This window comes from Ursus maritimus, unplaced genomic scaffold, assembly GCF_017311325.1.
Source record: "Ursus maritimus isolate PB19 unplaced genomic scaffold, ASM1731132v1 scaffold_16, whole genome shotgun sequence".
NCBI lineage: Eukaryota > Metazoa > Chordata > Mammalia > Carnivora > Ursidae > Ursus > Ursus maritimus.
The window spans coordinates 57,901,581-57,924,434 of record NW_024424008.1 but is presented as its reverse complement, the minus strand read 5'-3'; the positions used below and the strand labels follow the sequence as shown (position 1 = coordinate 57,924,434).

General features: G+C 41.2%; 1 protein-coding gene across 1 annotated transcript; it reads right to left on the bottom strand.

Moving 5' to 3' along the window:
• Positions 1–770: 770 nt before the first annotated feature.
• Positions 771–21,691, bottom strand: POGLUT3 (protein O-glucosyltransferase 3). The gene is made up of 8 exons (XM_040631254.1): positions 21,490–21,691; positions 15,474–15,671; positions 12,807–13,093; positions 9,572–9,788; positions 7,755–7,951; positions 6,187–6,381; positions 4,772–4,876; positions 771–3,274 (listed from the first exon to the last, which is right to left on the bottom strand). Exons 1-8 carry the CDS (start codon positions 21,689–21,691, stop codon positions 3,149–3,151), a joined length of 1,527 nt encoding a protein of 508 aa, XP_040487188.1. The 3' UTR covers positions 771–3,148.
• Positions 21,692–22,854: the final 1,163 nt, after the last annotated feature.

Below are 22,854 nucleotides of genomic sequence, written 5' to 3'. Positions count from 1 at the left end.
CTACAAAGTCTGGTCACTTCCACCAAGAGCTTTAAAGATGTAGGAGAAACACACAAAATCTTTCATATTTAAGTAATTTATTCATTTGTAAATAAGGAAACGGATGCTTTTAGCGATTTGGCAGCTAGTGCTCAGGATCAAAGAATAAGTGACAGGTAATTGTAGTCCAATGCTATTTCTAAATTTAAGCTCTTTAGCTGGTAAAGCCCTAAACCAGTTTTATTTTTTTTAATTTCTAGTTAACATCTGTCACCATACCTGGTTACAGCTAAACCAGTATAATGGCTACCTGAACCAGCTAAGACACTACACATCTTGTATTTTCACTTGAAATAAGAGAAAATAATGGTGTCAAGCCCAAAATTCTTTCCCCCTAATATTAGATTTCTATCTACTAGGGATTGAGTGGTAGTGATAAGTTTTGGTTCATTTATTCATGAAGACACAATAAAATTAAAATTAGACCAACCTAGTTACAGAAATACCAGAGCTATAGATGGTTAAAATCTTTCTTCTTTTTCTTTAAAGATTTATTTATTTATTTGAGAGAAAGAGATGGAGCATGTGTGCAAGCAGGGGGAGGAGCAGAAGAAGAGAGAATCTCCAACCCCCACAACTGAGCAGTGGGGGTGCGGGGGTCTCAATCTCAGGAACCGGAGATCATGACCTGAGCCCAAACCAAGAGTCGAGGCTCAATCTACTGAGCCACCCAGGTGCCCTGGTGGTTACAGTCTTTCTTAAAAACAGAAATTATCTTTTTCAAAATTTTATTTAGAAAATTTACTTTATTTAAAAAATGTATACAATATGTCCCATGATATAAAATTCTAGACAGAGTAGATTTAAAAACAGCATAATGGAAAATATAAATATCCATTTTCTTATGTATATCTTGTGCACTTACAGTCTTTGCCTAGGTTTACATTTTTCTTTATTTTACAATCTGAATATTACTTGTAGTAAAAACAAATATCATAGACAGGTATACAGCAAAAAGCAAAAATTCCCTTCTGTCTCCTCCTCAGATATTGGTAAATCCTTCCAAACTTTCACAATGTGAAAGTTCGCACAAATGTATTTTTGTTTTTTACACTCATGGTTTCACATTATATATGTTGTTTTGTAACTTATGAATACTGTAATGGAAATCTTTCATGATAGTATATTTAGAGCTACTTTTTAAAAATAGTGTATTACAATCCTTTACATATCAATAACTATTTAGCCAGTTCCCTCATGAAAGCTGTTCAAGGTGTTTCCAACATTTTACTAGTAAAAACAATGCTGCAACAAACATGCTGACAGCTTTAGATAAATGCACTTATTGTATTTACCTGTATCTCCTTACACCCCTCTCTTCCTTTTAAAAATCAGATTTTTAAAGGAAAACTGAAGTATTAAAAATGACTAATGGAATTTGTAGATATTGTGTGAATTTGAAGGAAAAAAATCAGAGTTTTAGTAAAACAATTTTATTAAGTTATATTCGTGTCAACAAACCAGAAACCCATGTAAAACTAACTCTTTTTAAAGACTATGACTGAGCTGGGCAGATGGAAAATTATCTAGATGGACTGCTCACTTCCTATGGAATTTTTTGAGGGCTCCACTTAATTTCTTAAACACATCCTTCCTGTTCCACACCCAGAAGCTGCATGGTGTATCTCAGTTCCCTTTAACTATCAGGCTTGTTTGGCAGCAGGTGATAGACATTTTAAAAATTTAAGATGTTTCTAACAAGATGTCATCAGCCACAAGGAAGGACCTGGGGCTGGTGGGCAGGGTGGTGTGAAGGAGGGCAAATTTTCTTTCAATAATCTCAGCTTTGACAAGCCCCAAACTCCATGTACAATATATGCGGGACATGGATTCATTAGCATATGGTCCTACTACAGCTGCCCTTTATTTTATACTTGTGACCTTGTACTTTTGAACAATTGGTGGGTACTGGTTTTCCTTGGATATTTGGCTTTGAGGACACTGTTCCTAAATGTGGTTTTGCTCTTGTCTAGTTATACAATTCTGTGTTCTTCTTGACCTTCATAAAAGGATATGACTACTTTAAAGTGGTTACATTGTTTTTCAGATTAAGTAAATATTTCAATTAGGGGAGTAAATATTTTTAGACTGGGAGTGTAGCTAGCTCTTGCTCTGGGAGTGTCTTCTTTAGTGGCGTGAATCTTGCATTGGTGGTTTTACAAGGAGTATGTAATGAATTTCTGGGCTATAAGTCTTAAGTCCTGACCCTGTCCAAAAAGGCAAAGGAAATTTCCAAAGTTTTTCTTGCAGCAATGCAATGAAACAGAGGAGGGGTGCAGTCAAGATGCCTGCCTTTCTTATCAGCTTATTGGTGAATTCCCAAGGTACCAGGCTTACCGCTGCTTCTGGCAGATGTTTTCAAGTATCCCTTTTAAAGATTCAAAAAGTAGTAGGGATCCCACCTGACTGTAGTTATCGTCCATCTATTGATAATGAGTGGTACCCACAGAATGTTCTCATCTACTCATAATTGTGTTGTCCTTGACGGGTGTAACACCCAGACAGATTGGAAATTACTAGTTTGTGGCATAATTTCTCCTTAATTTTGTCTCAGGCCTTGGTAAAACTTAGCTAAAAAGATATGAGTGAGCTTTAAAAAACGTGGCCTCCATAGTCTCCAAGCTACCTTTCACAAGGAAGCCATCCTCTTCTTCCTTAATTATTCTTATCAGACCTTCCAGGAGGAGGCTTGCTATTACCGAATGTCCAAAGCAGCTTGTAGGAGGAGAAATTATGCAACAAGAGAGGAAGAACCCTGCACTAACATTTTTTCTTCATATTTGGAAGAGGGAGAGGGAAAGTGAATAAGGGAAAGAAACAAACTAAGAAATATGGTGTAAATCATTTCATAGAGAGTGATTTCTACTTTGGCAAGCCTCTCTGTCTGCTATGACCCACAAGTTTTCTGTTTAGAGAAACTGCAATGTTGATGATAGCAGTTTTACACAAAAGAAAATAACATTCAAAGAGACTTGTAGTACTTGCTGTCTTGCTGTCTCGGCCAGTCCACGTGAGTCTCCTCGCCTGTGCTGGCCACAGCACGGCCTCTATCTGAAGGCTTGCATTCACCGCGTCGCTGGCCTACGCAGGAGTGTCGAGGTGAGCTGACTTAAAGCTCTTCTCTGAAAGGTCTTCCCCGGAGGCACTGGCACAGGGACGTGTTATCATCTGGCTGAGGAACGAGTTCCATCCCATCCCGTATTTCGGGTCTGCTGGACTGGCGCTCAGCATATTTCTGAAATGTGTGTTTGAAGGCAACTGAAAGATTAGTCAACACTTCATTCCACTGGATCGTCCCTACCCCACTCACGCCAATGTCTCTAGCTGCTGTGTATCGTGAGACTAAAACCAAAGGTCTGGTTTATTCTGGTCCTGAAGCTGCATTTTAACTTCAAGGGTTATAGGCACTAAGCGCAATATTTCAAAATCTAACAAGGAACTGCAATCCACAATCTGATGGGTCTCTATTTGAAATAATGGCATCTCTTGGCATTTACCCTCCACTTATTAAAGAATAATTACATTTGTTGAACATTGAATCAACAAGCAGAGATGATAAGCATCTCAAAAGAAAGCTGGTGGTCCCACACACCCTTCTCTTTAGGCTCATAGTCACACACGTTTTGTAAAAGGTGACAGACCCGTGTAATGTCTCTCTACTTTAGCCACTGACTGAAATATTTCTATAAATTAGACTTTTGATTCAGAGGTTCTATATACATTTAGCTGCACATTCCTGATGCTGGGCCAAACCCAACAAAATACCGACATGAGTACAGGAACCCAATGAATATCTTAGCAGGAGAAACTCCTACTCATATTATAGGTAAACTAGCAGAGGGTATACAAGTCATTCAAGGGAAAGGCTGCTTTAAGTAAATGGTGTTTTTTATCATTTACAAATGGTGTAATTCATCATTTTTATTTTTATATGAGAGGGTAATATCCACAGGTGTCTGAAGAAATGTGCTTTTGTTCTGTCCAAAGAAAAAAAAGTTTAGGTTAAAAACAAAAGCATTATTTCTTTTTTTTTTCTTCCTGGCTAGAATTTACTGTGTGAAACACAAGATAGTTACTCAAAGAACCAATCAATCTAATCAATTCTTAGATTCTCAATAAACATCTGCACTTCAGTAATTAAGCCTAAGGTAATTTATATATTTATAAATAAAGGTAATTTATAATTTATAAATAAATTATAAATATATTTCATATATATATAATATAAAATAAATTATAAATATATTTCATTAGTTTGTTTTCTACAGCAAGCTAAATATTTGCTTCCCATCCTATACTGTGACAGCAAAAGCATGAATCTTAAGTAGTAAGAATAACAAAGAGGCAGACCTTTTAGGCAGAGAGATGTTAATAATCTCCAGTCCAACCCCCTTATTTTCTAGATAAGGAAAGATGTTCTCTGAGGTTCAGAAAATACCTAAACCAGGAATTCCATAAAGCATTTAATAAGAGATAGCACTGCCGAGCTAGGAGGAGCTTTTCATCTACATTCGTAAGGGCTCTATGCATTGTTTTTCATAACAATGAGTGGAGACACAAATATGGAGACCACAGAAGGCCTTAGCACTGTTCCCATCCCTCCGTGGGCCGGTGCTGGGCTTCGCCAGAGTTCCACGGGCTAACGCTCTGAACCGTTTCAGGAAGTGAGGCACTGAGGCCCAGCGTGGCGTGTGAGGACGCCTGAGGCGGCAGGGCGGCCGGGGGGACTGACCTGCAGCACTCGGTAATAGTAGCAGTAAAGCCGGTGTGGTTGGAGCAGCTCCCGAGCTGCCAGCTGCCCTTCTTTTGCAATCTTCCTGGCTTCTTCATCATTTTCCTGAAACGGTTAAACACACACACACACACACATACACACACACACACACACACACACACACTAAATGAAAAGTGCTCCTGTGACCCCCCAACGAAGGCTACTGGTGAGTATGAAGCAGGACAGAGGTCGGTCGGGTTGAATGTGACCAGCATGGGGATATGGGACACGAGGAAAATAACTTCGGAGCGAGGCTCTGAGGAATTGACAAGGTATGTTCCTAGCTCCCCGTGTTACACAGAAGTGGTCACATATGTTTGGACCCGGGTCCACAGGCCCAGAAGTGCCCCCTCCATACGCACACCAGACATGCAGTCTCTCTTGGAACTACCCTAGTACTGTCCTGGCTACCCAAGAAATTTAGAACTCATCCCCTGTTCCCCCACCCTATAGCCTCTCTACTTGATATTAAAATACAATATGGAGTAGAATAAATCCCTTTTCATGTTATAACGTCTCTTAAAAACTCCATTTTAATACGCAGCCTGAGCCCAAAAGTTGTCATAAAACGGTATCTACGAAGGCCTATCTTACTGCTGTAATCAGAAATTCAGTCATTAGTACCCACAGGCCATTCCTTCAGTACCAGGAACAGTCACTGTTTCTAACTATACTTTTGGAAATAGCTAATATTCTACCGTGCTGCCCACAAGAAAAGCCACTGGCAAGCAATCCTGACTCTTTACAAAGGGCCACAAAAATGATTCTGCCTCAGGCACACTGTTATTTGCATACCCAAATATTGCTTCTCAGAAACTTAGAAATAGAATGAAGTCTTATTTGGAAGGGTAAATTTTTATAGTTTCATAATAAAACACAACAGCTTTTTAATACGTTTCCTTTTTAAAAAAAGAATTCTTATTTTATGGGAAACCTATGATTCTTGAGATGTTCTATATAGCAGGCATTCACTGTGCCTTTTTCCTAACTGGGGAAAAGTAAAGGGTTCCATAAGTGCCTTCAATGTCATCTTGTGCATAGAGCACTCTAGCTCTGGGATTTTCAATCTGTCATTTGCTTTTGGTGTGTTTTTGCTTGTGTGTACATGCATGAATAGTGACTCCTTCAGAAAAATCTATGTTCTACATAACACCGGACTTCCCATCTCCTAAAAAATCCCCCAAAATGTTGATAAAGCATATTAAAATGATCCTGATGTTGATTCTTTAGATATTTCGCGGGAAAAATTTCAGAATATAACATTTCTTTTGACTAAATTAATGTCAAGTTAAATTGGGTCATGATGGAACTCATGTAAATAACCCTGGTAAGTCTGTTATTGCCTCAAGAAATTAAAATTGCAGAAAACATACCTTGGCCCACTTAACTTTCTCTAGTAAATCACTAAGATTTCTTTTAATTGGAACATAATGTTTCCAAGGTTTTAGTGCCATATAGAAATGTTCATAATATGTTGAGTCCTGCTTCAAAACCAAACTGTCGCCCAGCATGAGGTACGGATATCTATAAGCAGCCACGGTCCCGTCCACATTCACTTGATACTTGTACTGAAAGATTAAAACAAATATAAAGAAAAAACTTAACAGCCATTTGCTTTGCTTCTGTTTGTCACCAACAGTGTCATACTAAATATAAAGGAATTATTTTACACATTCCAACTTCAGTGTTTAGAAGCTTTATATGTTATTTTGTAGCTTACATTTTCTCTTTGTATTGAAATCATCAACAGCCTTGAGCAGGTCAATTTTAAGAAATACAATGCATTTAAGGATAAGATGATCGATAATTGTACGAAATAGGAATACCTATTTCAACTCTATGTAATGGATGCAGATTTCTGTGACCTGGTAGGAACATGTTTCAAAAGTTGTATGTTTATTAAAGCTGACTGCTGGTAACAATTTATACCTTCATGTATACATTATTTCATTTGTACCTTCTTCCCACATAACTATGAAAAAGGAAAGCGTTATCTCCAGTGTTCAGTTCTAGAGTTGAGGAGACAGAAACCTTGAGAAGTTTAGGGGACTAGTGTGATGCTAGCAACACAAGATGTACCCTGTTTACCTACTTGCTGGATTAATAAACCTTACTTTACATTTCAAAATCACTTTTCATGGGAATTAAACCTCACTCAATCATAGTAATGTGAAGCAAGTACTACCATAAGCTCTTTCCTTTTTTTTTCTCTTTTTGCAAATGAGAAAATTGGCGTTCAGATAAATTTATAAACCTCTATTCTCTGAGTTCAAATCCAATGTTCTTTTCATTATAACACACTGAAACGAAGAGGCTATACTCACGGATTTAGTCATTAATTTTTTCCTAAGTAATTGGTACCAAAGAGTTTTCTAGCTAGTCAGATTTTTGTCACATTGTTCACAATGCTATCTTTGAGCCTCAGGACAATGCTCTGAAGGAGCAAGGCAGGCATCTCGCGTGTTTACGGACACGAAGACATGAAGATCCCACAGTTAGTGGCAGAGGCAGGACCACAGGTGGAACGTGAACCCCAACTCCAGCTCCTATTGTACTTCTGTGGGATTTATACTCTTTCTGTTTAAAAAGGCCTTTAAGATCACTTTATGTGAAAGATATATATATATATATATTCCCAGTTTATGAAAACAAATATAAAAAAGAGAAAAACAAATAAATGCACCAAAACCCCTACGTTAATCCCTACACTCTATTTTGAGTATTAAATACAGTTCTGGCCTTTTGGTAGACAAAATTAACAAAAACAAACAAACAAAAAAGGAAATCACAATGAGTTTTGCAATTCCCTATGCTAGGAAGGGAGAAAGTAAGAAAGCATGTGCCAGCTCACAAGACTGGAGAAATCTGCCCACCAAATGATTTGGTAGATGTAACACAAGTTTACCACTTCATATCCATACAGGAAGACAAAAATGCATACCTTAAAGAAATCAAAGAAACCTATCAATTTAGCTTTTCCAAGCTCCTTTTCTTTCTCTTGGAAAAAGAAATATCCTGTAATTCCTGCATCTAGGAGCTCTGGATTTTCCTTGGACAGCTGTACCAACTGGAGCCTCTCTTCCCGGCTGTCTCTACCTCTGAAGAAAGCTTTCTCTGTTTTATTGATCCAGGAAGGCCCTAGAAGTTTGAAGCCATAAAAAAAAATGATTATGAATTTGACATTTATTACAATGGTAAGCGTAATCATCTGTAATCTACCATTGTCATTTAAGATATTAATGCTCTTTGATCATCAATTCATCTTCTAAAATAAGGGGCTCTTTACAAAAAATATGGGATCAAGTATCTTGCTGAGATGCTTTCCAGTTTAGACTTTTAAAAACAGTCCTTTTATTTACTGTACCACATGAAAGAACGTTCTAATTTCACCTATTTTTCCTTTTTTTTTTTAAGATTTTATTTATTTGCGTGAGAGAGAGAGAGAGCAAGAGGGGGAGAGGGGCAGAGGGAGAAGCAGACTCCCCGCTGAGTAGAGAGTCTGATGTGGGGCTTGATCCCAGGACCCTGAGATCATGAGCTAAGCCAAAGACAGACGCTTAACCGACTGAACCAGGCAGGGGTCCCTAATTTCACCTACTTTTCTACGTATTGAGCTCATTCAAATATTGGACTGTCTGTTGTAAGACATTAGGAGATATCCAAAATAACACTGGATCAAGTTCAAAGCAAAGACATTCATTGACTTGGCCCACTCACAAGGCACTAGCTTCTTTCATCCTTTCTGCTTCACGATAAAAAATGAGCTAGGCTATTGTTCTTAGATTGGGTGAACAGAACAAAGTAACATCCACACCTTTAATCTCCGGGTTGTTCAGAAGTTTGAGCATATCACTTTTGAATACAGGGAAGACTTTGTCTAATATGCTGTGAAATTAAAATATATATATATATATATATATATATATATATATATATATATATATATATATATCCTTCCTGGGAGGGAAGTGTTCTAGAAGAATTAATTTAAATTTACTTCTCTTATTCTAAAGAGAGGTCATTAGTTAACACCTGTTATTATTTCAAGGTATAAATCATACAGTACAGAAACTCTCTCTAATATTTTAACACACTTCTCCGGAATTCACTCTTCCTAAATAAAAAGCTGGTTTTCATTTCATGTTGTCTTTAGGTAGTTTGCAAAGAGTCTCTGGCTGCATCTACTAAACAAGTCTGCCAGATCACAACAAACAGGAACAGAAGTTGTAAAGACAGGCAGGGTTTATTCATTCAGGGAATTTGGTTTAATTCAAGAGTGTGTTGTGCTGTAAGTGTAAGGCCATCAAATGGGGGAGGGAAGGAATTCAGATTTTGAAGGATCAAGCAAGGCAGAAAGAGCAAAGGGGAAAATTCCTTACCAAATGTTAGAGGTAGTAATACCCAAATTATACTGCTACCATAATTCTCTCACATCCGCATATCATTTTATATTTTTCAAAATGCTCTCTTCACCCAGGAATACAAAAGCATTGGAGTCAGCATTAAATGACAATTTTACCAAGTATATATTTTCAAATAGTATTTACAAATGACCAACTCAAAGAAGACTCAGTTACAGTAGGTTTGGACATTACTAGCCCAACCCACATATCTGATTTTTGGATTAGAAGAATCCTACACTGCTCTTTCTTCTTGGTTAGAAAATAAGAACAATGGTTATTTACATATATACCTTTATTCTGACTTAACATCCCCTTTTTACCTCTGTTTTTCCTTCAAGAATAAACTTTAACTTACCTGTATTTCCCTGAACAGACAGGAGATCATTGGTGACACCCCTCATTGCTTCGAGTGTGGAGTGGGTGATGTCATACGTTGGAAGGATGACATCCCGTGAATCCAGGGAGCCGCACCATGAAATGATAGGTAAAGGGCCAGGGGTTTCATTGACTTTTCGATGCTCCAGAGGCCAATCTCCAAGATTAATATAAAATTCCATATCGGGGAGAAGGACCTAAATAAACAAAAGAAATATCAGTGTTGGGAAGACCTCAGTTTTAGGTACTAAATGCTTCCATTCTTTGGCTTCTTAAAATATGGCTGATAAAAGTGAACATGTGAAAACAGCAGAAGAGAGAAGAATGACTCTCAGACATCAGCAGTATCAGAAAATCAAAGGTGAGGACGGTACATGGCAAATTCACTTCACCAGGAGTAAGCTCCCTCTGTTCAGAGTGGCATTCTAAATTCCTTAGTGCTGGGGGGCCCAGCTGGCTCCACTGGTGGAGTGTCTGACCCTCAATCTTTGGGTTGTGAGCTCGAGCGCCATGCTGGGCACAGAGTTTACTTGATAAAAAAAATTTAAAAATTATCAACATTGCTTAGTATTACAGAAGTGGACATGGAAAGGTATGAGTAAGTGGCTTCGAGAACTCTTTCTGCCAGCTGCCTGAGAACCGACAGGGTTAGACCCAAGCCCTTGTTTTCCTTCACTATTAAACCTCCACATCACGTCTACCTTTACTTCTGGACTCTGCCATTCCATGTCCATCTCCACGGTCAGTGCCTTACTTGAAGCCTTCTTATCTCTCGCCTGGATTGTTGCAGTAGCTTGCTCCCTAGGTGTTCCGGTACTAGGCTCTCCCCACGCTGATCTGCTCTCACCTTGCTGCCCAAATTCCTAAACCTCGAATTAACGTTACCAAGGTCAACAGAACCTAAAGCCTACAGGACAAGGTCTAAACTCTCTGGCCAGAAAGCAAGGCCCTGTTATCTTGCTCTGCCTGAGCGTGGGACAGTAAACTTTCCGGCTACTCTCTGAAAATGCCACCCACTCTCATATGTCATTCCCTTCTCACTTGGAATATTCTCCTACTTATTCACTTGGCAGTCTCCTTTCTCGTCCTTCGAACCCAGACCAAATGTCACCTCCTTGATGGCTCGCCCTCCTCAGGCAGATTCACCTTTCTTACAAGCCTGTCACGTTGAAGTACCGCTATTTGTATTCACAGCCTACTCCCAACTTCCAAATAACAAAAACAAGGCCCCCTAGAGCAGGCCGCTCAAAGTCCAGAGATGAGTCTCATTTATCTTGGATTTCTTCCCAGCTACTGAGCAAAGAACCTAGAACAAGAGGGAAAGGCAGGGGATGTGACGATTCACCCTCTCGCTTCCCCGCTCTCGCTGATCAGCTCATTAATAAACTCCACAGCAAGAGTTCCCACTATAGGACAGGGTTTCTCAGTCTCAGCAGGACTGACGTTTGGGTCTGGGTCATGTTTGTTGTGGGGGCTGTTCCGTGCACGGTAGGATGTTTACTAGCGTCTACGGCCTCCACAGACCAGGTGCTAGTAGCAACCCAAGTTGTGACAACCAGACTGTCTCTGGACATTGCCAAACATCTTCTAAGTGACAAATTCGTCACTAGTAAAAACATAGAGGCAGCATCGTGAATACAAGGTAGGAATACAGGGCAGCAGACCAGGAAGAAAGCACCTCCTTTATGATCGAGTACCTTTAATATACTCATACAGTGGGCTAGTGGGGCGGGGCGGGGGGGTGGTGGCTGCTATTTAAAATAAGAATTAAGTAATAATAACAACAACAACAACAACAATAAATAGGAATTGATTGCAGCCCCACATTCAGCACCCTTGGGAGATTGTATACCTCATATCTCCAAAGTTGGCTTTTGGTTTAGAAAACTACCTCGACAATCTGTCTGGGTGGGAAAGGCAGAAAATATCCATCCTCACTCTTCACTCTGCATGGTTAGGAAGGAGGAAGAGCAACAGGCAATTTGAGCTGCTCTGCTAAAGAGTGCAGGAAATGTGGAAAGAAGGATTGAGTAGAGGGGAGAGGGTAGGGGGAACTGAGAAGTCTTCTGAGAGATAGAGGCCCAACTATATACACTAAGAAGCCAAGACCTGAAGATCTATGACAGGCAGTGAGAAATCCCAGAGGCAACGATGACCGAGTCTGATTAATAGAGGGATGTCTATTTTTAAATGGTAGGGTTTTTGTTTGGCTGGTTTTTACTATGCACTGGTACAAAATAACCTCTCTGTTACTAGAACCTTCAACAAAATGTGCCATGCATGCTATCTTTTAGAGGCGCTTAGGGTAAAACAAGGAAAAAGTGGTTGACGTTTAAGTCATTTTGAGATGATAAGAACAAAACAGCTGCAGAAACTGGTATCTGAATGGGAAGAGTGTTCACCACAACGGAGAACTTCAAGAAGTGACTTTGAGCGCGCCTGGGTGGCTCAGTCGGTTAAGCGTCCGACTCTTGATTTCTGCTCGGATTGTGACCTCAGCGTTGTGAGTTTGAGCCTTGCCTCGGGATCCATGCTCAGTGGGGAGCCTGCTTGAGGACTCTCTCTCTCTCTCCCTCCCAGCCCTGCTCTCTCTCTCCCAAATAAATAAATAAATCTTAAGAAAAAAAGTGACATGTCTGGGAGTCCATAGAAGCCTTGAGAGTGCTCCGTAGGACCTACTTGCCTGAGATGGGGGCTCAAGCCACTTCATTTACAGGAAAGAAAGATCCACAAGGGGGGAGAATTTATGACCACTCAGGTGGTGGACATCTTAGATGCAAATTTCCAAGCTTGGAATCCATTTCCATCCTTTGCCATTGTTGTTCTAAGCATCTCAAAGTTACAACGAAATAAGTAAACTCCAGTTGACCCTTGAACAATGCAGGGGGTAGAGGTGCCAATGCCTGCACGGTCTAAAATTTGTGTATAAATCCTGACTCCCCCAAAACCTAACAACTAGTAGCCTACCATTGACTAGAAGCCTTACCAATAATATAACAGTTGATTAACACATCTTTTGTATGTTATGCATATTATATACTATGTTCTTACAATAAAGTCACCTACAGAAAAGAAACTATTAATTAAGAAAATCATAAGGAAGAGAAATACTATTGATGTACTGTCATGTCTTTATAAAAAAATGTCCATGTATAAGTGCACTCGTGCAATTCAAACCCGTATTGTTTTCGGAACCAATGAATTCATTCTTGTACCTTTCTTGCCAGTGACAGCAAAATCTCGTCCGAGAACATTTTGAAGTCTGTGTATTTCCCTAAAGATCTTCGGTAGATGCGGTTATTGAGAATCGTGTAGTGAACAATGGCACCCCTCTCATCCCCAAACCTTTTTGGAACTTCATTTAGCATCTGTTGGAGATTGATGCTGGGGAAGGAAGCGAAATCCTTTGCTATCTGTGGTTCCTCGGTTGGACAAGAAAGAGTTTTCTGCCAGGCCTCCGGATCCTCTTCCGGACACTCACAGTACTCATGGTACACTGGTCCTGGGGAGACAAAACACGTGTAATGCCACGCTCCATTAACAAACACCTCCACACAGGGGCTTGTTTCTGCTCCTGATAGGAACATAAGATGACTTCTTGATGAATTCTAAGATTCTCCAGAAAGGGATAATCTGCCCTAAACAAACCAGTGGTGGAAGGACTTGTGTCAGAGTCCTATGCTTCTAGTTTGCATCCCCCTCTCATCATCCCTCTAGAGCACCTAGGGTAGCATATGCTCTCTTCCCATATAACCCACTCTCAACCAATGAGCTGATAAATGCAGTGGGTCATAAATGCCTGATGAACATAAAACACCTTACCTTTTAACAAGGAAAAAGAAAATGTATTACTTTTCAGGCATTATTATATAGTAAGTGGTGATTTTTTTTTTTTTTTTTTTTGTACAAGATGGAGGTCTCTTCCCCTGAATCTCTAAAATCACCTTCATCAGCACATCTCAAAAAAACAGATATGCAACCCAGGGGTATCTGGCAGTGTAATTTTAAAGAACCCAGCCATAAGTATAAAACTCCTCTGAAGACTCATTTTAGAAGGAATTTATACCAATTGAATATCTTACTTCAGAATAGATTTAACTTAATGTGAAAATATAAAAATTAACATAATTTTATAAATATAAAAACTTAAAAAATTATGTTTCTTGAGGATTTCTAGTTCAGACCAAGAAGAGTTATATGGACCAATTTACCCTTCTACCTGAAACTACCAAAAAAAGAGACAAAATATATGAAACAGTTTTTGAGACACCAGACATGAGGCAGTGAAGGACAGTAAGTCTGAGAGATGGAAAATAGATGAGGTGAGCCCTACAGTTCGTAAACTTACTGCCTAAGGGAGGTTCCAGGTTATGGAAACCGGGGGGAAAATGCAGGCAGAGCCCAGCAGTCTCACTGAGTTGAGGGGACAGAGCTGAGTGTCCAGGGAGAACAAGGCAGCTAGCATTTGCAGGACACATTCCCTGAAAGGAGAGAACTACACAGACAGAAAACTCCAGAGCTCTGCAAAAGGTTCCCTCTCAAGTATTTAGGGTTCCTGAAGACTGTATATGAGTGAGGAAACTATCCAAGGCAGGGAAAGAACCATCCAGAATGATTGGAATGACTACCAACTGGTCATTCAGGGTTGGGAACAGTACCTGTTTACACCAGGCTGACTGGGAAACATCCTAATTCCTGGGGCTTAGGGTAGAGTCGGCAGAGAGGTATTGCCTGAGTGGTGGGGCATAATTAACCCCAGACTAAACATGGTTCTGGTTTTACCTAATGAACTGTAAAAGCAAAGTTTGAAAGGTTCAAATTATTTCCAAGTAACTTCACTACATTACAGGAAAAAAGCTCAAGAAGATGAGAAAGTGCCAAGAGATGAAAAACACACTGGATACAGTCAGTGACAACTTGGACACTGCAGAAGGAAAGACGGGGAACTTAATGATGTAGCAACAGAAAGCATACAAAATGAAATGCAGGAAAAAAAAAAAAGAATTTTAAAAATGAAAAGAGCATCACTGAGCCGTGGGATAATTTCCAGCCTAATATAGGGGTAACTGGCATTGTGGGAGGAACTCTGGAGTAGAACAGAAAGAAATATTGAAGAAATAATGGCCAAAATTTTTCTGGATTTAATGAAAACTATAATCCCAAAGATCTAAGACGCTCCACAAACCCAAGCACAAGAAACATGAAGAAAACTACACCAAAGCACATAATGATCAAATTGTTCAAACCGACTTCGAGAGAAAACCTTCAGCAGTGCAGAGGCACAAAGCTATGGAAGTCAGCAGACACACTGCTGGCAACGACGCAAGTGGGAGAACAGTGCAGGAACATCTTCGCAGTCCTGAAAGGAGACAAAGCCAACCCTGTTATCTACAATTCCATACTTAGTAAAAATGTCTTTCAAAAGCTGGGAGAACTCATCACCGGCATTCTCACACTAAAAGAAATGATAACGGGGATCCTTTAGCAGAAGGCACATGGTACTAGATGGAAATATAGATCTATATTAAAGAATGAAGAGCGCCGAAAATGTTAACTACCTGGGTAAATACACAAGAGTTTCTTGCTTATCACTCAGATTTCTTTACTAAGTTTTCTTTCCTGCAAAATTCCAAGTTAAACTGAGCTCCAGGAGGGGTGCCTGGCTGGCTTAGTCAGTAGAGCATGAGACTCTCGATCTTGGGGTACCAAGTTCGGGCCCTGCGTTAGGTGCAGAATTACTTACAGTTGAGCTCCAGGAGGTACACATGCCACGTTCACTCTGTTGTACACGACTCCAAGGTCATCATAACCCACCTTGAAAGGCATGGGGTCTACACATACATTATAAGGCTGGCTCTGGATTGTGTAATATAATCACTTACCTTTCAAAATATAAGGAGACTGAGCCACATGTTCATCACCATAAAGGACCTCTATCTTCAGTCCTTCGCTGACAGTGTCATACACCCTATATCGCATCAAAAACGTCCCATCATTCCTGTCCAAAGGTTTGGGGACATGGATCCGGACTAACTCTTTAGGTGAAAGAGATTTGATTACTACTTTGAATAGTGATTGACCTGAAAGAAAGAAAGAAAAAAAAAAAATATATATATATATATAAAACTACTATTTCATGGTTATTTTGTCTTGCCAATTATTGGATAGGTGTCTCTACACCAAAGTTACGTTTTTCTATACCATCAAAATAATAACAAATAATAACAAAATAATTTTAGGACCAGGAACCATGTCTGGGTTGCATCTTGAAACCAAAGATCTGAGTCAACATTCAATTCGTTAGTCATTCAAAAAAGATTTACTGAATGAATGAAATCACTTCATTAAAAACTCAAGGAACTTTTTGCCTCTTTGCTCTTTTCTCCTTTGGGTGGGTTAAAGCAGCCTAGGTAGTTAAAAATGCAAAAACTCATAATGACAGAGCTCCAAGACAATCTCGCTTTCTCCTGTAAAATATAGACCAGCTTTCTTTGTAAACCATTTTAATACCTAATAACCCTCATTTCTGACGAAATTTCCCTTCTGTTAACCCAAATTTCCAGTTATACTTCTAAGCCTATTTCCCTAAGCGGAGAGAGATTATAGCTAGTTACTAGACTCTGTGCACAGATATCGGACACACACACACACACACACACACGTTCACACAACTTTGTTGCGTTGTGTATAAACTAGAGTTTACTTCTCTAAGCTTGTTTCCTCGGGTTGAATTGAAAGTTATACTAGGATGATCTAACATTGTTTTCAACTCCAAAATTTTGTGTGTTTTCTGGAGATGCCAGGGTAGACAATACCTGCTTAGTAAATTTTCCCTTCTCTTTTGGTAGTATATGAGCTGATTTAGGCTTTGAAACAATACCGGTGTGACTAATATCACTGTGATCCAGGAATAAATGTTGTGATCTCTTTCTTCCCAGCGTCCAGTGGAGGTGTCTACACTCAGCGCAGATCTGATCCTCAGGCGCTTTGAGAATAAAGATCAGTTAATATCCTAACCACAGCTAATCACTATATCAAAGGCAAATTTTCTTAAAAGTGGTGAATCCTCTGAAATTCACTGTCCTGGCAAAAAAAATAGTGATGAAAGTAGTCCTTCATCTCACATCTATCATATTACCAAATGAAGCATATCTAAAATATATTTTTTGAAATTACTGAAAAAAGTTTCTTTTTCCTATTCTTAGTTTCTAAATCTTGTGAGTGAAGTTTCTACTTTCTTTTGATCTTCAAGGGTTTTATTTTTTTCTGGTGGGTCAGGAGAGGCGTTCCTTGGTCTTTTCAATTTTGTAATGAAATACAGTGTCTGACAACTTGTTATTAAGTAATACATTTTAGCATCCTTCAAACAAGTGTGATATAATTATGAAAGAAATCTGCTAAACTAAACGAATTATAATGAATTATAACATAGGGGATATTGTAAGAAAAAAAGGTAATAATTTAATGTGAAATTGTTTAAAATGCAAGCCATTTACCTGAAATGCTTAGATGAAATACACTGGTTATTGCTTTGTGCTATTTCTCACTTGATTTTAGAAAGACAGCGCACTGTGGCAGACTGAAAATCAGGCAAGCAGAGCCTGGGGACTGGGAGGCAATGTCTGTAATTTTCTCCCCAAAGAGGAAGCAGTAGAGAAAAGTTTAGTGTCTGGTCAAACAGTCCTGTTCTCCATAAGCTTATAATGGTAAATAAACACAAGAGATATAAGACAAACATATTAATGTGTGATCGTTGTGAAAAGAAACGGATTTACAGAAAAAACTAGCTCCAAAACGCTTCGTTATTTCTAAATTCAAAGTATTGGAGTAAATCTGTATTGTCTCTCCTAGTTACAGAATTTTTTCATCTCTGAAATGGCATTTAAGAGCTACATTTCAAAATAAATGTACAAAACTAAAATAGAGCTATTGGAAATACATATTTTAAATGTTCAGTTATTTTTATAGTAATCTTTCATGCCTGTGCCATTGTTGGCATGAAATTGTTAGAATCAACACAAAATAACAATGGTCAGGACTGACATAGAAGCAATTTCAACCTCATAAAAGAGAAAATGAGAAGAGTGCAATTTGAAATTGCTTCAAATGGAAGGAATGTGAATTCTCATTTGCCCCAACGGCTACCATAATGGAACAGACTTGAAGCTCAGCTTGAATTTTTCTACTTTATCAATTCAAACCTCTTTAAGAGAGATAGTTAATAGAATGAGCATGCAGGGACAAGGTAGATCAAGGAGGTCAGCAGTATCAAAGTCTTGCATCATCAGAATCAGAACTTTTGAAGACTTGATTTGGAAAAGGCATCAAAAGCATCTTAAAAAAAAATCACTTCCTTACCACTTATTATTATGTGCCAGTCCCTGAGCCTGGGATTTTCATTTTCATTTTCTACCTTATTTATTTCCTACAAGAATTTGTAACGTAGGCATTGTCACCCCCATTTTACAGATCGGGAAACCAAAGCTCCAAGAAGTGAAGTAACTTGTCCAAGATCACCTATATATGAGTAGCAGAGCCTATATTTGAATACAGCTTGAATCCTTCCTTCAAAGCCCATCCTGCATCCACCTTGTTGCACGGTGTCACGTTAGCGAATTGGTTTGCAAAACTCAGAGTTGGAGGGATAACCTCTGGCACCCTTGGTCCAACAGAGTCACTGCATTCCCTGTTGCTTAGGAAGATGATTAAGGCTCTGCAACTGTAACAAGCGTCAACCCCACATGGCCAAGGGAACAGAGTCCCAGAAGGCCAAGCTGTTTCACCTTGAGGCTACACGTAACTTTCCAAAAATGCGTCGCTGCCCGCTGACCACGGATGGATGCTCTCCAGGAACTTACTGAAAACTGATGCATGACAATCATATTGCAGGACATTTAATTAAACGGAAAGAGGATGAGTGTCTACTCTTGGCTCTCACACTGAATGGCTGTGGGGCCACAGGCAAAACATTCTAGCTTCACTGAGCCTCAGTGTCTTAGGTGTAAAGTGAAGAGAATGATATCCAGCCTTCTTATTTCCAAGACGATTAAGGACGACAAATGAAACAGTTTAAAACACTAAAGTGCTACACAAGCAGGAGGTATGATTACTTTACGAAGGTATCACTACCGATGAAGGTAAAGGGGGACTGAGTAGAAAATGAGTATTTGTACCCAGCCATCCTGAGTCCAACCACCCTCCCTTCCACCCCTTCTTTTCTCTATGGTGTTTACAGACCATCTCTGCCCGGCATTATGTCACATGCTGGTAACATAACAATATCAACAGGTTTTGCCTACGTCCTTAATAGAAGGAGAAATACTCCATTTAGGTCAGAAGGGAGTAAAAACAAAGATAAAGATAGCCTCTTTCCCCTATATCCAAGGTTACAGACTGCCTAATTTCTGTCTTTGGACTCCAGCTTGAGATGCCCTGCTTTAGAACATTCAAGGTCACGTGTTTGTAACCCAGGTACCTGGAGATACACAGCATAATAATGATATTCAGATAAAGGTGACGCTGTTAAATGGGAGTGATAATTATTAAGAGAATCTTGGTAAGTCGTGTAAGAAACTCTATGTCTTGAGGGAAAAAATGGCTTTTTTTTCCATTTAGTTCTTGGAGAAGGAAAAATTTCAGGAATTGCAAGTGAATGATGGCGGCGGAAGGCGTAAAAAACCTGGTTGTGTGAGTGTTTCAAAACTACAGGGCAGCCTTTTAATGGAAGCTAAAAATCAAGTGGCATGAGAGGAAATAGGGAGAATCTAAGGGTATGAAATTGAGGTTGTCTGAAAAGATTTGGTGAAAGTCTTTTGTTTTTTATGACTTTTTTTCCTGATCAGAAAAACATTAAGATTATTCTGTGGCAAAATTTTCTTGGGGAAAAAACTGTGAAAAAAAAATCCTTATTCTCGTGCTACAACTACTGAGAACACTAATGAATGAGGTATAGGTTCATCTATTTATTATAAAATTAAAATGAAACTACATAATTTCTCCCTGTTCAGTCCATCCATAACCTAGTATAAGCATTATTAAATAACATTTTTAAATATTATTTTAAAATTAAAACAAATTGTGGTTAAAACATATAACAAAATTGATCATCTTAACCATTTTTAACTGTACAGTTCAGTAGTATTAAGTTAATTCACATTTTTGGGCAACAAATCTGTAGACCTTTTTCATTCTGCAAACCTGAAACTCTCTACCTATTCAACGACGTCCCATTTCCCTCCTGCATCGGCCCCTGGCAATCACCCTTCTACGTTCTGCTTCTATGAATTTAACTACTTTAGATACTGCATATAAGTGGAATCTACAATGTTAACTTTTCATGGGCTGTCAAATAGGCCATCACATGAATGGACCACACTTTATTTAGCAACTACCTCAGAGTTGGCTAGTTAAATTTGCTGCAGTAAATAACCATAATGCGGCAAGAATTTCTTGCGTAGAAATCTTGACCACGTTCCGATCATTTTCTCAGGTCAGATATCTAGAAATCAGATAACCAGAAATAAAGGGCACGGGCATTGTTTGCAAAGGGCATCTTTTTTAAAAATCACATTTCCTAGCTGTTGAAACTTATTTTTTGTACATTAGGTTCGTAAATATTTAAGATTCTTGGTACATTTGGAAAACTGCTTTCCAGAAGCATTTTAGCAATTTATGGTCCAACCAGCAGAGGACGAAGGTCACGGTCTGAGAGTATCTCCATGCCCGCTTGACAGCTTTGCATATCACCACTTAAAAAACCTTTGCCAATATTTTTTGATTAAAGAATGGAATTTTATTTGAATGTCTAGCTCTTCATTAATGGTGAGATTAGCAGCATGTCACTTTGGATCATGTAACTTTCTTTTTTTCCTGTATAATTTTTCCTTCGTTCTCCCTTTTCTTTCTAAAGCTTCCCCCGTCCCTCATTATAACATTATAAAATGAATTTCAGGAAAGAAAGAAAACTATAAAGGAGAAAATATACCCCATAGTGAAAGACTTCGAATCTGGCTTTAAGGATTTTTTTACTCTGGTCCTTAGGGCCATGGAAAGTCTTTCTAGAACTAAAAAAAAAAAAAAATGTTTAGTCATAGTTTCCCGCGGGCAGTGGAAAAGGCGCTGGGGTATTCTGATTGTCTCTTTGTTGCTAAAACAGGGTTCCAGCTGGCTGGACATAAACGAGACAGAAATAAGCAAATCCTGACTGGCAACAACTCGAACCTAGCAGGACAAGTTGCAAGAAGCTGCAAAGGCAAGACAGCAGGAGAACGTGGGAGGACGCCCGGACAGAAGGATTCAAGCACAAGACCCACCCTGGGGAGGGAGAGCAGCTGAGTTTCTACCGAGTTTCACTAATTCTGCAGTCGGCCTCTGAGAGCTAAGGGAACACAATCTAGCACGCAAAAGCGCTTGCTCGGTGCCCCGGCTCCAGCACTGCCTGGGTGGAGGACTTGGCTGCTTCCAACCCAGCAGGCCTCAACCGTGTCACCCGACGCGATTTCTGGGGCTTGATGACTCAAGGCGCGGAGGCGCTCCCTGCGTGCTGTAGCAGCGCGGGAACACGGTCTCCGGCCCGTGAGTCACACAGCCCTCGTCAACACCCCGGGCGCCGTCCGCTCGCAACGCCAGCGCCCGCACCCGAAGCGCGGGAGAGCCCGCGGACTGACTTCCTTCCTTCCACAGACTTCTGCAGCGACGCCCTCCCCCCTCTGTGTCCCGGGAGACGGGGGCAGGGGAGGTGGCCAGAGCCGAGGCAGGGCGACACTCGCCGGGAGAGGGGCGCCACGCAGGCGGCGGGCGGACTCCCGAGGGGCAGGGGCGCGGGCGCGGCGAGGACGCGCGGCGGGGAGCCGGGCGCGCGGGCGGCGGGGGGCGCGGAGGCCGGCGGCTCAACGCTACCTGGGGGCGAGCGAGTGAGGTTTTGGCCCTCCGAGTTCACGGCCTGCAGGTAGAAATAGCGGACCGGCAGCACGACGCCCGCCCGCAGCCCGGGCCCCCACACCAGGCTCCGCGGCGCGCTCACCGGCGCCTCGGGGGCCCCGGCGGCCACGAGCAGGGCGAGCTGCAGCGGCAGCAGGGCGGCCCGCGGGCGGCGGCGCATGGTCGCCGGGCCCGGCGGTCCAGCTCGGCGGCGGCGGGGTGGGGCCAGGCTCTCGGGGGCGGGCCCGTGCGCGGCCACCAGCCGCCCCGCCGGCCCGCCCCCGCGATCTCCCGGCCCCAGCGCCTTGCGCCCTGCCGGGGGTCAGCGAAGGGCGCATACGGCCGCGGGAACCCAGCGCAGAGCAGGGCCCGGGGGCCGGCTTGGTGAGGCCAGGGATGCGAGCCTGAGCCCTCGGCCGCCAAGACCTGGTCTTGCCGGGCTCCCACCTCTGGTTCCTGGAGCTGTTCAACCGTTTGGAGGAAACCGCTTTGAAAGGACACCAACGCCGTGGCGATGGCCGTGGGGAGAGGGAAAGGGCTCCGCAGCGAAGAACTTCCATGTCCTTTAGGGAGATGCCCTCAGCCGAGGAATTTCACTGGGTTGACATGGAGCAGAGCAAGTGTCACGCCACCTCTGCCAGCTCTGTGTTCCCGCGGGCACCAGCCTAATCCTGCTATCCTCCGTGGGATTCCTCCCTTCTCCCTAATCTCCTTCCCCTACACTTTGCTTTTCTCAACACGTGTTTTCTGAGCATCCGATTTGTTAGGGACAAATCCCGAGGAAGCAGGCACTGGGGTATGAGAAGTCAGGGTGGTTGAAGGACTTCCCTTGAGCCACTTGCCAGAGCTTCACCTCTGTCAGGTGGTCCTGTCCCCCTGGTCTTGGTCACTCCTCAGAAGCTGGAGCTGGGGTCCAAGAAGAGGCTGGCAGGAGCCCTAAGCGCTGGCAGCCACTGTTATACCCCCCCCCCATCATTTGATCCACATTTGTTATTTTTGCTTCTTTTATTTGCTTATCGTTCAAATCTGTTCAAGGAAAATAAGCATTCTGCTCAGGCTGGGTGAGCCAGGGGGAACCCAAAGTGCAGAATGGACAGAGGGATTCTGCACCCTCTTACAGACCCCAATCCAGAACCGCCAGAACCAGGCACCCCCTGTTCATCTCCTGCCTTTAATTGGGTTACTCAGCATTCTTGCTATGACCACCTTTTCCTAGGGCAAAATCCTCCCCAGTTCTGTTGTCATATTTTAGTAATACTGAGCAGAGGTTGTGGACGGTGTTCTTTGTATTTTGGGAAGATTTTCAGAAACTGGTAGTAAATCACTGGTGAATCGTAGGGCTAA

Bases quoted from the DNA above. Each gene is read 5' to 3' on its own strand.
- POGLUT3 (XM_040631254.1), bottom strand. From the start codon at position 21,691: ATGCGCCGCCGCCCGCGGGCCGCCCTGCTGCCGCTGCAGCTCGCCCTG. The intron at 7,952-9,571 runs GTAAGTTAAAGT...TCAAACTTCTAG, and splicing joins GTCTGTTCAGGGAAATACAG to GGCCTTCCTGGATCAATAAA. The intron at 6,382-7,754 runs GTATGCATTTTT...TTAATCTTTCAG, and splicing joins GTTTCTTTGATTTCTTTAAG to TACAAGTATCAAGTGAATGT.